The sequence below is a fragment of the Ziziphus jujuba genome, chromosome 10 (genome assembly GCF_031755915.1).
Source record: "Ziziphus jujuba cultivar Dongzao chromosome 10, ASM3175591v1".
Taxonomy (NCBI): Eukaryota; Viridiplantae; Streptophyta; class Magnoliopsida; order Rosales; family Rhamnaceae; genus Ziziphus; species Ziziphus jujuba.
The window spans coordinates 8,763,776-8,777,857 of record NC_083388.1 but is presented as its reverse complement, the minus strand read 5'-3'; the positions used below and the strand labels follow the sequence as shown (position 1 = coordinate 8,777,857).

Below are 14,082 nucleotides of genomic sequence, written 5' to 3'. Positions count from 1 at the left end.
TATAATGCATATAAAAGTTATTCTATGACTATGAATAAAATTTAAATTTTATTATTATTTTTTGAAAAATTGATTTTTTAAGAATTTTTTATTTTTAAAAATTGATAATATTTAACAAATTTTTTAAAAATAGGTACTTATTTTATAATATCTAAATTACATTTATTGGATATTTATTCTAGAAATCTGTTAAAGAATTTATATATATGTATATATTTTTTAACATCAAACTATATCTATTGCCAATATAATATGTATATTTACTGTCACAATTAATATTTCATTTGAAGATAATATCAACAAATAAAAAAAAAAAAAACTAAAAAGAGAAACTACTTATCACCTTAGCATATTAGATATTCAGTTTTAATTAACCAAACAGCATAACTCTTTTAATTAACCAAACAAAAAACTCTTTTAAATTAAAAAAAATGTTTTAATTAAAAAATAAAATAAAATAAAATAATGAAAACGAGGTCGGAGACGGCTAAAATGGTAAATACATAGCGGTTAGGTCAGAAGCATCGAGTATGTAGTAGCTCTCCAGCACTAAGACCGAGCCACGCAGAAAGTGTAGTACTCACGCACGGTGGAGAAGAGGGATCGATTGTGAGATTTTGAGATTTCGAGCTCCGTCGAGCCTCTCTTGCTCTTTTTCAACACCGGCTTTTCTAATCCATTGCGTGAATCCAACGTAAACTTCCCCAATTTTCTTTCACTTCTGCTCGCCCCCCAAGTTTATTTGCTCTCTTTCACCTTTTCCAATCGACCTCTTTGAGCTTCCAACCATAAACCCTAGAAAATGTCTGGCGGGTTTTTCCGGGTAAGTTAAAGTAGTGATTTCTTGAGTTTATTGTGCTTCTTGCGTTTTTCTATTATCAAGATTGAAATTCAGTTGCTTGTGAACTGTTCAGATCTTTTACTTTCTTATTCAATTTGTATGCTCGTCTGGATTTTGATTTTCTTGTTGTATTTAGGGTACGTCCGCTGATCAGGACGCGCGGTTCTCCAATAAGCAAGCCAAGCTGTTGAAATCGCAGAAGTTCGCTCCTGAATTAGAGCATTTGGTTCGATTTCTTTTTTGGGTTTTTGTTAATTTTTGTTTAATGTGTTTTCCATGTAATATTTGTGTTTGTTTGTTTGTGGGAATCGGGGCGATGTAAAATTCTCACTTGATTGGAATTAGCGTTTTTCACATATTGAATAATACGTTGTAGGTGGACATGACGAAGGTGACTATGGATGTAATCCGGCCGTGGATTGCCAGTAGAGTGACTGAACTTCTTGGGTTTGAGGATGAAGTTCTTATCAACTTTATTTATGGTCTTTTGGATGGAAAGGTAATCTAATTCTGTAAATTTTTGTTCTTTAACAAGTGAAACTGTATCGTCTACATCATTAACACTTGTTTTCTTAGGTTTTCTTGGTACATTAAGAATGGGGTTTTAGTTTTAATGTGAGACATTATAAATATTGCATCATAGTCCTTCAATTCTGAATTCGGGGTTGCTAATATGATGAGACATTGTTACTTGCAAGAGCGATTAAATTGTTATCATATTTAAACCGCAATGTAATAACTGAGTAAATGATGTTTCTATTGCTTTTCTTGAATATTCAAGTTTTTTTAAGCTGGTTATTATTTTTCCATTAATGTTATGTGGAACTGCTGCTTGTTATTATCGTGCAGGAAGTGAATGGTAAGGAGGTCCAAATTCAACTTACTGGATTTATGGAAAAAAATACTGGAAAATTTATGAAGGAGCTTTGGGCACTTCTTTTAACTGCCCAAAAGAATGCTAGTGGTGTTCCTCAACAGTTCTTAGATTCCAAACAAGAAGAAACTAGGAAGAAGAAGGTTGGTATATTTGTATGGTTATGCTTTGTTTAGGTTGGTATATTTGTATGGTTATGCTTTGTTTCTGTTTTGTTTTTATGTAATGCTGTTGTCATCATTGATATTTTGGTTCCCTACAGGAGGAGGCAGATAGGATAGCAAATGAAATTCAGAGGAAGAAAGATAAGGAGAGCAGAGAGTATGAAGAAGAAAGATTGAAGAAGATGGTAATAGTATTTTGTTCGTGCTGGAGTTACATTCTGTGGAGCTGAATTTTTTGTTTTTAACTTTCGTTTGTGTTTTCATGCATTCAGCTAGCTTCTGCAATTATTTGGGTTCATGTCCTTTACCTCAAACTACTGTAGGACGGAGGGGTTGAAACAAAAGCAAGTAATGATGCTTTGGAGCCAAACTCAGAGCATATGTTGACAAGGGCTTCAAGTGACCATTCTGAGGATGCAAAAGAAGCTGTCAAGAGGAATGGTGTGAGAGCTACGCATAGGTAATGGATTATATTACCTTCAAGTAGTGTTTTGGCTACATTCAATGTTCTCTTGTACATGAAATGAAAAATTCTGCATTATTACTATCACAACACATTAGTGTAGATTTGCTGTTCTTGTCCATTTAACTTTTATGACACTGATTTTAAATCTACTGATAATTGATCTAAACTGTTCCCAAACATCAATTAAAACTATGGCCTAAAGGAGTGGCATTTAGTTACTGATAACCACTGAAGAATTTAATTTTCTGGGAACACAAATGTCTTGTTTATTTTAGTGTTAGACTTTTCTAAGATGACATTATAATAAAAAGCAAATATAAGTAAACTAAATGGTACAGTATTAAATGACCTATAATCAAAATATATAGAACATTTAGAGGATTTATCAGCAACATGGAGGTTATAATGAATATAAAAAAAAATTGTTGTACTTATTAACATTGTCAACATAGTCATCAATTATAATGTCATCTTAGAAAAGTCTAACACCAAAATAAGTGAGAGCTACTAGACATTTGTGTTCCCTGAAAGTTCATATTCTTCAATGGTTATCAGTAACTAAATGCCATTCCTTTAGGCCATGCTATGGAACCATTGAAGGATAAGAATTTTCTGGGAACACAAAACATGGCCTAAAGGAGTGGCATTTAGTTACTGATATCCATTGAAGACTATGAATTTTCTGGGAACACAAATGTCCAGTAGCCTCGTGCTTATTTTGGTGTTAAGACTTTTTTAAGATGACATTATAATTGATGACTATGTTGACAATGTTAATACATACAACAATTTTTTTATTTTCATTATAACCTCCATATTGCTGATAAATCCTCTAAATGTTCTATATTCCTCCAAATGTTGTATATGATTTGAATTTGATTATAGGTCATTTAATACTGTAGCATTTACTTTACTTATAGCTGTTATGTTCTCTGTACTCTACTACTCAAAATAACTGAAATACTGTTTATAATATCTCCTTTCTACCAATGATATGGTGAGCTAGGGATTGATCACCATTACAAAAATATTGGTAAAAGAAAATTTTCCATAAAACTTCTAAATGGTTGTGAGACTAACAGTGAAGTAAAATTTCCAGCACTTACAAGTAGTGCTGAGGCTGACATTGTGTTTAATCTCATGCAGGGTTTCTAGGTCTCCACGTTTGGCTGGTCGTTATTCTTTGTCCCCTCAGTAAGTGTATTAATGATCATATGCTTATTATCATATTGCCCGGTTGTAGGTGGAAATGGTATTGATTTCATCTTGATATTTTTGTTCTTTTATTTACTGTGTTTGTGTCTACTCTTTTTAGTAGAGGCTCCCCTGCAAGGTCTATCAGCAAGTCACATTCTGATACCAGAAGTTATTCAGGGTAAGTTTACTATATGCCAGCAGTAGCTGACTTTTATTAATCTTTTTGTGTTGCATTGTCAGTTTCCACTTTAACTTGTATGATACTTGTATAAAGAAATTTTGAATGCTACATTCCTGTTTCCTGATTTGATAACCTGTTTTCCAATTCTTAGGACTAGTTGTCTTACTTGTTGTAATGGTGATTGTTAGTGAAAGAAGCAGGTCAAAAAGTGCATCCAGGTCACCAGAGGAACAAGGACGGTCCATTTCTTCTGAAAGGGTTTATCTCTCCCCAAGAAGACGGTCTGTTACACCACGGCGGAGGGATTCACCTCGAAGATCAAAGTCTCCTATAAGAGGGAGACCATTGAAGTTGAGGGGAAGATCTAGATCACCTTCTTCCTTGCGACATCGGTTAGTTTCTCCTTACCGACGTAGATCACCTTCTATCGGCCGTCGTAGATCACCATCACCTCTACGACATCGACGATCACCAACGCCTGTGCGACGTCGGAGATCCCCATCGCCTGTGCGACGTCGTAGATCACCATCACATGTACGACGTCGTGCCTCACCCTCACCGTTGTGGCGTCGTAGATCGCCCTCTCCCGTGCGACGTCACAGATCGCCCTCACCTGTGAGGCGTCGTAGGTCACCCTCACGACATAGATCACCCTCTCCTGTGCGTCGTCGTATATCACCCTCTCCAATTCGACGTCGTGTATCACCCTCTCCAATTAGGCGTCGAATGTCTCCCTCACCCATACATCGCCGTATGTCTCCATCACCAGTAAGGCGTCGTGCGTCTCCGTCATCTGTACGGCGCCGTGCATCTCCATCACCTGTACGTCGCCGTGCATCTCCCTTACGTTCACCTGTTGGAGGCATGTCTCCCTCACCTTCACCCCTTCGGCGTCGTGTGTCCCTATCACCTGTGCGGCGTCGCATGTCTCCATCACTTGTGCAACATTCTGTGTCACCATCACCGAAACGACGCAGATCACAAAGATCATCATCTCCTGCACATAGGTATGCATCTCCTGTGCAGTGCAGATCATCTGCTGGTGGTAGGAGATCAACTCCTGGAAGTAGGTCTCTGTCACCTTATGAGCGGAGCTCTTCATCTCCTCCTCATGGTTCCCCTTTACCAATCCGGAGGAGGTCTCCAAAGAACCAGGGCTCTTTGGTTCAATCACCTTCCAGAGAAAAAATCAGGTTAGTGGAACATTGTTATTTCTTCTAGATTAGCATTATCTTTATCTATTAGGTGCTTAGTTATTTTGATTGTCTAAATCAGATGTCATGAGGAGCACCACTTATTGGCAGCTTGATTTTAATCTATAACCTTAGGACTGTGTGAGTCATTTTGAACTATCCTATAAATAATCATGTCACAGGACAAGAGAGAGACTATCTCCTATTTCACGTCGATCTTCTAGTGAAGAAAGGAGTGCTAGTGAAGGAAGGAGGTATTTGTCTTGTTTGCACACAATTCCCTGCGTTTTCAATGTTATATTCTTGAGAGCAATATGTACTGTTTTATGCATGCTTACACATTTTTTTGCTGCTTCTAATCGCACAGTCCCTACAAGAGTCCTCTTAAGCAGCCTAGGGAGCGAATGAAATATGATAATAACTCAAGTCCTGCAAGGAGACCAAGAGAACAGAAACTTGTTCGTGACAATTCGGAGATGAGTGAAGAAGAGTAAGAAATTAACTATGCTAGGTTAAATTGAGATTGGATTTACCAAATTGTCTTTGCTTTTCTTCTCTCATTAGTATGTAGAATGTTCTAGACTTCTAGTTTTGTCTGGTCCATTAACTGAGTGAAACAAGATTCATGCTTTGCAGGAAGGATGGAGATCAGAAAACCAAGTCTTTGGACAGGAGACTAAAGCCAGCATCCACTATCAGCAAGCATAGAGATTCTCCTGCAAAGGTGCCTCACAGGGAGGATTATTCTCCTGAAAGATTAGCTGGTCGCAGGGTGTTAGAATCTAGGAGCCATCAGGATGATATGGAAGTCAGAATCAAAGACCATGAGACAACGAGGTATTATAACCAGTGACTTATTTTGCACTGCTTATTTAATTTCTTGTACCCATACACGAACTCAGTTTACAAGCACGATATAAACTGGCAGGGTTAAGAGGGGTTCCAATCGACAGAAGTCGCCCACAGTGTACAGAGACTCTCTGCTAGATGAGAGACAACAGGCACCATATGCTGCAGAAGATAGAAAATCTGATGAGAAGAATCGCCCTCGATCACATAATGTCAAGGACATCGGTCAGCAACATAAACTAGAATCTGGAGACACATTGATTGAAAAGGATCAAAAGAATCAAAATGACACTTCTGGTTCTGAGGAAGATAAGCACAAAATTGGAGATAAAGAAAAGAGAAAGCATAAAAGATCAGAAAGGCAAGAACTGGCTTCAGATGATGATTACAGTAATGACTCTGAAATAGAGGGGAGGAAGGAGGCCAAAAAGAGAAGGAAAGAGGAAAAGAGATTGAAGAGGGAGAAGAAGCGTCGGCGACGGGAGGAGCGACGTCGGAGGAGGGATGAACGTCGTGCAGAGAAGCTGAAAGGCAAGAGTCGTAGTGATTTTTCTGCTTCAGATGGTGAATATGAAACAAGGACCGAATCTCGTTCAAAAGATAATGAAGAGACAGAATCTGAGCAGAAGAAGCTTGAGATTGAGTTACGGAATAAGGCTCTTGAATCCCTTAAAGCAAAGAAAGGCATTGGTCACTAAATTTATTTGCTGTATTGGAATACCATGCTTTTTCCTGTTAAACAGTGACTTCTAGATCTGTTAGGAATATGATTTGTTTGCCGGGCCGGCTTTGTGCTTTACGCTTTACGAGGTCAAAAAAAAAAAAAAAAAAAGAAAAAAGAAAGAAAAAGAAAATCTCATATTGAATATGTAGTACTTTTTTTTTGTTTTTTGTTTTAACTTTTTTTCTTTTTCCCCATAATACTAAACAAGTAGAATTTTTGTTGAAAAAAAACTTTTTAAGCAATATCGGCTTCAAGAGTTGGTTGTGCACTGTATGGTTTTTCGTTTTTCTAAGAGCTACGTATTGTTATTCTAAGGTATTTATAAAACTTCAATAGAGAAAAGTGAGAATATGAAATCAAAATGGAGTGCAAATCAGTCAATATAAAATAGTTATTTATGTTTTATCTGCGTTTTATCATAGTAGATTTTGATTTTATGATCAGGATATTTTAATGTGATAATTGTTGAAAATTTGAATATATATTTTGATTGTTAAAAGTTGTATATTTAATATATATATATATATATATATATATATATATATATATATATTTATATATAAAACAAGTTTTCCTTTTTGGATGAATAATAGAACAATTATACATGAAAGGCGTCTTTCAAACGTTTATTATTAAATTATTTTTTTTAAAAATAAGAATGGTAATTTGAACGAAATAATTGGAATGACACTAAGTTAACAACATTAGGGATTACAAATTGGGTTGGTTGCATTTTACAACTTTCTAGGTTTTCTTCTTCCCCCCCCCCCCCCAAAAAAAAAGAAAAAAAAAAAAAGAAATTCTAATTTTTCTATTTTGGAGTAACCGTACTTCGAATCTACGCTTTGGCAATCCATTTTTTGCATAAATATAAGTGAACAAGAGCCGAATCTGTACTTTCTAGCCGAACTATTTGCATGGATATAAATGAATAGCAACGAAATCTGTACTTTCTAGCCGATTCCATATTTGCACAGTTGTAGTTGTACTTTCCATATATATAATATATACACTATATATATATATATATATATATATATATATAAATATATACATATATATATATATATATGCATATATTTCATAAAAAAGCGGAATGAAGATGTTCTCTTCGCCAAGTTGAAGTCTTATTGCTTTTCGAGCAAAATACTAAAGATTTTTTTTATTTTTTGATAAAAAGGGTAAATACGAAATGATTTTTTCTTTTTTTCATGAAAAATTACTTAATGATTTATAAAAACACAAATAATGAGTAAATACTAAATAATGATCCTTCATTATTTGTGTTTTTACAAATTATTAAGTAATTCTTTCCAAAAGATAAAATTATTAAGTAATTTTTCATGAAAATAAATTTAGGAAGAAGAATCAAACATATGCAAGTATTTTATGCGACTGTTGGTTTGAATGGAGCGAATTATTGGACAAATTTGTATGGGTTTCTTATCAAGACAATTAGAATAGGACAATATAAATTGTGTAATCCGTATATATTAATATATATATATTTTGGTGGTGCAACCATTTTCTATTATAAAGCTCAACCAGTAACATAATTCAACAATGTCATGACTTATGAGCACTAAGTTTTTTGTTTTTTTTTTCCCTCATAATATTGGAAGTGTAAATTTGAACTCAAGTAATTATTACTAGTGGGCTATCCTGTAAGGATTGTATTGAATTGTTTAGCATATGGTTAAGAGTTTTATTTATTCTTAAAGTCTTCATATATTTATATTTAAATTATATTAATTTTCCAACCAACAATAAACAACTTTTGATTGTAACGTCATCGAACAAAATTATATTGTATTTCATATAGTACAAATCTAAAGTTTGAATATCTGATTTCAATTTCATCCAAAAAAAAAAAAAAAAGAGAAAGAAAAAGAAAAATCTTTGATTACAATATAAATATATATATGTATATATAATGTTTTATAATATCTAAATAATTTTAGGTAATTTTAGACTTTTAGAGAGTGGAGAGACAGTTTGATTTCATGTATTAGGTTTGACAAGAGAAATAAACAAATGAAAATTCAGATAACCAAAAAAAAAAAAAAAAAAAAAAAAAGAATACTAAAATTGGACTTCGAAGGTAGGTCCACCCCTATCAGAAGATTTCTGTGGTGGCATGCCGGATAAACATTTTTTTTGATAAACTTTTTGTTTCTAAATAACCCACCAACTTTTTTTTTTCTTAATAAAAACCTCTGGTCTCCAACTCAGGATTTCTGGATAAAACTCTGACAAGTGTCGCCTTTCCATTTGTCAACCCTGTCCGCACCCTTCCTTCATCCAGATAATATTCATAGCAAATACGAAATCAATTTCAATTTTGCCACCATATACGAAACAAGCAGCCAAACGGAGTCTTTTCCAAACACTATGAGTTCACAAAAAGACTGATCGGTCTCTCGGCTCCTCCAACGCCTTCTTCCTCCTCCTCCTCCTCCTCCTCCATGGCTGCGACTCCAACCTCCCATTCAATCCTTCTAACCTCCACACCCAATTCATCCACTTTAACGGGTAGCAGAACCCGGAGGTTGAGGGTTTTCGCCAAAAGATCAGACCCATTCTCATTTGGGCTCGGAAAAGGAGGTGGTGATGCTTCTGGTGAATCCGCCGAACCTGAAGACAAAACCAATTCCAATCCTTTCCGTTTCGACTTCGGCAAAGTTCCCGACGTTAAGTCTTTGATTCCCGTTCTCACTAAACCATCTTCCACCGGCGACGGTGGCGGCTTGTCTTTTGGGAACACCAGGCGTAAAGACCCTACCACCGTCTTCGTCGCCGGTGCAACCGGCCAGGCCGGCATCCGCATAGCTCAGTCACTTCTCCGTGAAGGTTTCTCTGTCCGTGCCGGCGTTCCTGAGCTCGCCTCTGCACAGGAATTGGCTCGTGTCGCTGTTCAATACAAGGTTTAATTTTAAACTTTCTCGCACTTTCTTTTACTCCAAACGCAAAAAATGTGGATAATAATAGACCAAAATTTTCATTTCGTTTTTTTTTTTTTTTTTTTGTCTTGATTGAATCATGACTGTTAGATCATATCAAATGAAGAATCAAAGCGCCTCAACGCCGTCGAATCCACATTCCAAGATCCTGAATCGATCGCGAAAGCAATTGGAAACGCTAGCAAAGTTGTCGTGACAATTGGACCCGCAGAGAATGGGCCCACTGCTGAAGTCACCACATCGGATGCCTTACAAGTAATCGAAGCGGCTGAACTCGCAGGCGTTGGACACGTGGCGATTGTCTACGACGCGAACACGGCTGCAGCGTCGACTTACAACGTACTGGATGGGCTCTCTTCTTTCTTCAGCAACATCTTCTCGCGATCTCAGCCGTTGAGCGTACCAGAGTTTTTGCAGAAAGTAATCGAAACCAGCGTCAGTTACACGTTTATAAAGACCAGTTTGACGGATGATTATTCGCCTGAGAGTGCTTATAACGTCGTCGTTTCGGCAGAGGGAAGCGCAGGTGCAATCGACTACAAAGTAATGTAATGTATGCAATAAATAAATAAATACTAGTTTAATCAAATATATTATTTAGATTTTTTTTTAATTTTTTTTAGCCAAATTTTTGTTCGTGGGTATTAATTAAAATTTTCATACTCTTTTTTCTATCAGGTAGCTCAGTCTCAAATCGCATCGTTGGTTGCCAATGTTTTCTCCAACACGGCCGTGGCAGAGAATAAGGTACATTTTTTTCAATTTACCCAACATTTTTTTTCCTACTGACTTTTTAATATGCTTAATTAATTGCTTAAAAATTGAACATTGTATATATTACCATTTTGTTGATGCAAAATTTCAATTTTGTTGTAGTTAATTATAGGACTTATACGTGCTTTAAGTGTGATATGATTTTTTGTAGTCATTATTGATTTGGCATTTCACTAATGCAACACAATGAAACAGCACTTATCAAAGGCTATTTTGTTTACTTGCTTGGGTTAGGTTGTGGAAGTATATACAGATCCATCAGCCACATCGAAGCCTTTGGAAGGTGTTTTCAGGTAGAACCCAATTGAGCAATGAGTGTGCAAAAAGTGTTGTTTATATTGCTGGTAATTTGCTGGGGTTTAAAGATTGTGTCTAAACTTTTATGTGAATGTGTGTGTATTGGTTATCAGTACCATCCCTGTGGATGGAAGAAGAAAAGCTTATGCAGAAACAGTAGCAAAGGCAAAAGCAGAGGAAGAGGCAAGAGTAGCAGCTGAGAAAGCTCGTGAAGCAGCCGAGGCAACGAAGAAACTTGAACAAGAGGTGAAAAAGCTGTCCGAGCAAGAAGTTCGGGCTGCTAGTCTAGCTCAGGATGCTCAAGTGAAAGCAGAGGCAGCTGGGGCTTCAGTTGAAAACATATTGAACAGAGCCAAAAACATTAGCTCTGGACTTTCATGGGAAAAACTCAGCGCACAGCTTGCTTCAACCGTTCAAAACCCTGTTGATGAAACTCCCAGAGTTCAGGTTGCCACTGTGAGAGGACAGGCAAAAGCTCGGACGCTACCTGCCCTGAAAGCAGTAATCAAGCAAACAGGTCCACGGTTTCCGGCTTTGAAAGCGAAAGAGGATCCAAAGAAGACGAAGGGCAAACAGACGGAGGACAAGGTCGAAAAGAGGAGCGTGTTTGGTGGCCTGTTTACACAGGAAACCATATATGTTGATGATGATTGATGAAGCAGTTGTTTTCCAACCCAATGCCTAATGTTTCAGGGTATTTTGGTGCAGATTTGGTAATATATGTAACTTTATTTTTATTTTTATTTTTTTATGTTGTTAATGTTGTTATCAATAGGTGGTTTAACTTTGAGTTTAATTCGGCAAAGTAGTTGAACTGATTCAAGTCTTTTCAATATTTATCTTTTGTAAGAGAAAGAATAATTGGTTCTGTATATTGTAAAAGTTCTATTAAGGTTAATATGCTCTTAATTATTTATTTATATGCCTTTCAAATAGCAGCAACTACTTTTTCTCTTTTACTTTTTATCCTTGACTGATAGCTAAAGTAAGAATGACTAGGTATGTTACAACTAATGGTCATTATAATGTAAAATCTGGCTATTGGATTGCGAGAAAGTTAGGAGGAGGTTCAAGATTTGGTTGTTTAAGTGATAGGTTCAAGATTTGGTTGTTTAAGTGATGGTGCTAATCGGACCCGGTGGAAGTCTATTTGGATTTCAAAATTCCGAATAAAATTAAGATTTTTATTTGTAAGGGTTTGTTCATCTGCACCCCCTAGTGCCCATGCGTTGGTTGAAAGAAGAATTTCAAATTCTAGTGCATGTACTATTTGTGGAGGTGGTCCTGAGACTATTTTTCATGCTTTATTCTAATGCCAAAAAAGCTTGGAAATTAGCTGATTTTTTAAAAGATAAAAATAAAAAATCAAGAATTAAAATCGCAGAGGTTTGATTCTTTTACTAATCTTGCAAGGTGGGTTCTCTCTAAGTTTTAGAATTTGGAAGAAAACGCTTTAGTTTTATTGCATGAGGAATTTGGCACTCTCGGAATTCATTTGTATGGAGAATTTGTACGTGGTGACCAATTGATGCTTGATGGTTTGGCTAGTTTGCATCTTGATTTTAAGGAGGCTAACTTGAACGATACAGTAGTTCCTTGTTCATCTTCTAATAATGGGTGGGATTGTCCGATTTCAGGTTCATATAAACTTAATATTGATAGTGCTCTTCTTGTTGAGTTGTTGGTCTTGGAGCTGTGTTTCAGAATTATGCGAGTCAGGTTATGGCTTCTATGGCTAAGCCATTACTTCAGCATTTTCGTACTTTAATGGCAGAATTACAAGCCATCAGAGAAGGATTGCAATTTTGTGTAGATTGCGGGTTTGATAGGACTCAGATTGAGAGTGATTGTCAAATGGCAGTTAAATTGTTGAATGGTGGTGAGGATTATTTAGGAAATAATATGTTTTCAGTAGTTGATATTGAAAATTTGTTAGCTTTGTATACTGGTTTTTCAATTTCTTTTGCTCATAGGGAATCTAATTGTGTTGCCCATGAGCTAGCTACATTGGCTTTCTCACTTGACAATTTTAAGTCCTGGATGGAAGACATTCCTCTTGGGGTGTCTCCATTTTTACTGGCTAATGTACGGTTTGCTTGCTGTTGAAGAAAGCCTCATTCTTTGAAAAAAGGAGAAGAAGAAGAGAGAGTAGATATATAAAAAAGAAGGAAAAGAAAGATGTGAAAGTAATTGGTTCTTTTTTTCATATATATATATATATATATATTTTTTTTTTTTTGCGCTTTTTGGGTAAATATATGAAAGTAATTGGTTATTGGGGTTTGAATTATGCTATAGCCGTACTTTGATCCTTTTTTTTTTTTTTTGAATTTTGGTCTCTAATTTTTTTTTTTTTTGGGTGAACTTTGAACTTTAAAACTAGTTTTAGTCTAATTTTAAATAAATAAAAACATAAAACACACTTATTGTAATAAGGAAACAACAAAATTTTAATATCAAATAAACCCATGGGATTTTGCATGTTATATGAAGCCACACAACTGCTAAAAAGAAAACAAAAAGTAATTTAACAATCACAATGCAACTGAAGTTTAAGGACCAAAATACTAAAAGAAACTATTCATGGATCATAATGAAACTATAAGTATAATTTAAGGATTAACAAAAGCTACTAACCCAAAGGTAATCTAGGTAACCAAACAAATTAAACAGCCCAGCACCATATAGCATTTATAATGTAATTAAGTAGGGTTTTGTATGGCATAGCTTTTAAGAAGTCAGTAACTTTTAAAACTTGAAAGTTGTTTTTAGTTGTGCTTGGACAATTATTTGAAAGTGTTTTAGATCTTCAAAAAAGCATTAATCAAAGCTAGCGAAAAATGATTTCTTCATAAAGTATTTTTGAAAAAGCAAAACTATACCAAACGTGCTAGAGTTAGTTGTAACCTTTTTATTCTGAGTCGTCACATTCATAAACAAGAAAAATCAATAAAATGATCAGCCAATTAAACTTTGTGTATGCAAAAACAAAGAAATGGTTGAATTAATTCTTTATGGAATAGTCAACCTGAAAGAGAAAGATGGCTACAGAAACACGACAAGAAAAACAACAATAAGAAAGAACAACATATTCAAAGTAGCGCCACAAATCGCAAAGTGGTCATAAACTAGCAATTCATAGAACTTTTTAATGTCTTAACTAAATCGACTGTTCCATAGTCGCAAGCATGTGCTTCGATATCAACCACATTGAAATGGAATGGCCTCATCCAATTTTGTATACAAGATTGAAAGTTAAAACGGCCATGGATACGATACCTGCAAGCTCCAATCTTTATTAAATGGTTGGATGAGACCGTTTCATTTGTTAACATAATTTGTTAAAAACTTTTTTATGAAATGGCCTCGATATTGAATATGTGCATCTGTGATCAAACTCTCATGTTAAGCAAAGATTACGCAAATTAAATACTCGCATGCTTAATTGTTATTAAAGTTATCTATAAGATTAGCTAGGATTTTCTCGCTTATTAATCTGAACTTTATCAAAATTATCTGTCTCTTTAAAATTTGTTGCACTTCTTTTGTGTGTTTTCTATTG

At 35.3% G+C, this 14,082-nt stretch overlaps 2 protein-coding genes across 5 annotated transcripts; both read left to right on the top strand.

Annotated features, from left to right (window-relative positions):
- Positions 1-517: 517 nt before the first annotated feature.
- Positions 518-6,619, top strand: LOC107411025 (uncharacterized). Of its 4 annotated transcripts, none has more exons than XM_048468351.2 (13): positions 518-823; positions 978-1,067; positions 1,218-1,340; positions 1,691-1,858; positions 1,978-2,064; positions 2,203-2,339; positions 3,492-3,539; positions 3,664-3,720; positions 3,912-4,916; positions 5,099-5,170; positions 5,284-5,406; positions 5,538-5,753; positions 5,845-6,619. In XM_048468351.2, the coding sequence occupies exons 1-13, from the start codon at positions 803-805 to the stop codon at positions 6,461-6,463; spliced, it is 2,766 nt and encodes a 921-aa protein (XP_048324308.2). In that variant the 5' UTR covers positions 518-802; the 3' UTR covers positions 6,464-6,619. The 4 variants fall into 4 exon arrangements, with proteins under 4 accessions (XP_048324308.2, XP_048324307.2, XP_015874017.3 ...); XM_048468350.2 differs by having other exon boundaries at positions 3,661-3,720; XM_016018531.4 differs by having other exon boundaries at positions 520-823; positions 3,661-3,720; positions 5,553-5,753.
- Positions 6,620-8,810: 2,191 nt separating this feature from the next.
- On the top strand, positions 8,811-11,440 carry LOC107410981 (protein PLASTID TRANSCRIPTIONALLY ACTIVE 16, chloroplastic). Its single transcript, XM_016018482.4, has 5 exons — positions 8,811-9,413; positions 9,540-9,992; positions 10,128-10,196; positions 10,458-10,516; positions 10,634-11,440. Exons 1-5 carry the CDS (start codon positions 8,955-8,957, stop codon positions 11,172-11,174), a joined length of 1,581 nt encoding a protein of 526 aa, XP_015873968.3. The 5' UTR covers positions 8,811-8,954; the 3' UTR covers positions 11,175-11,440.
- Positions 11,441-14,082: the final 2,642 nt, after the last annotated feature.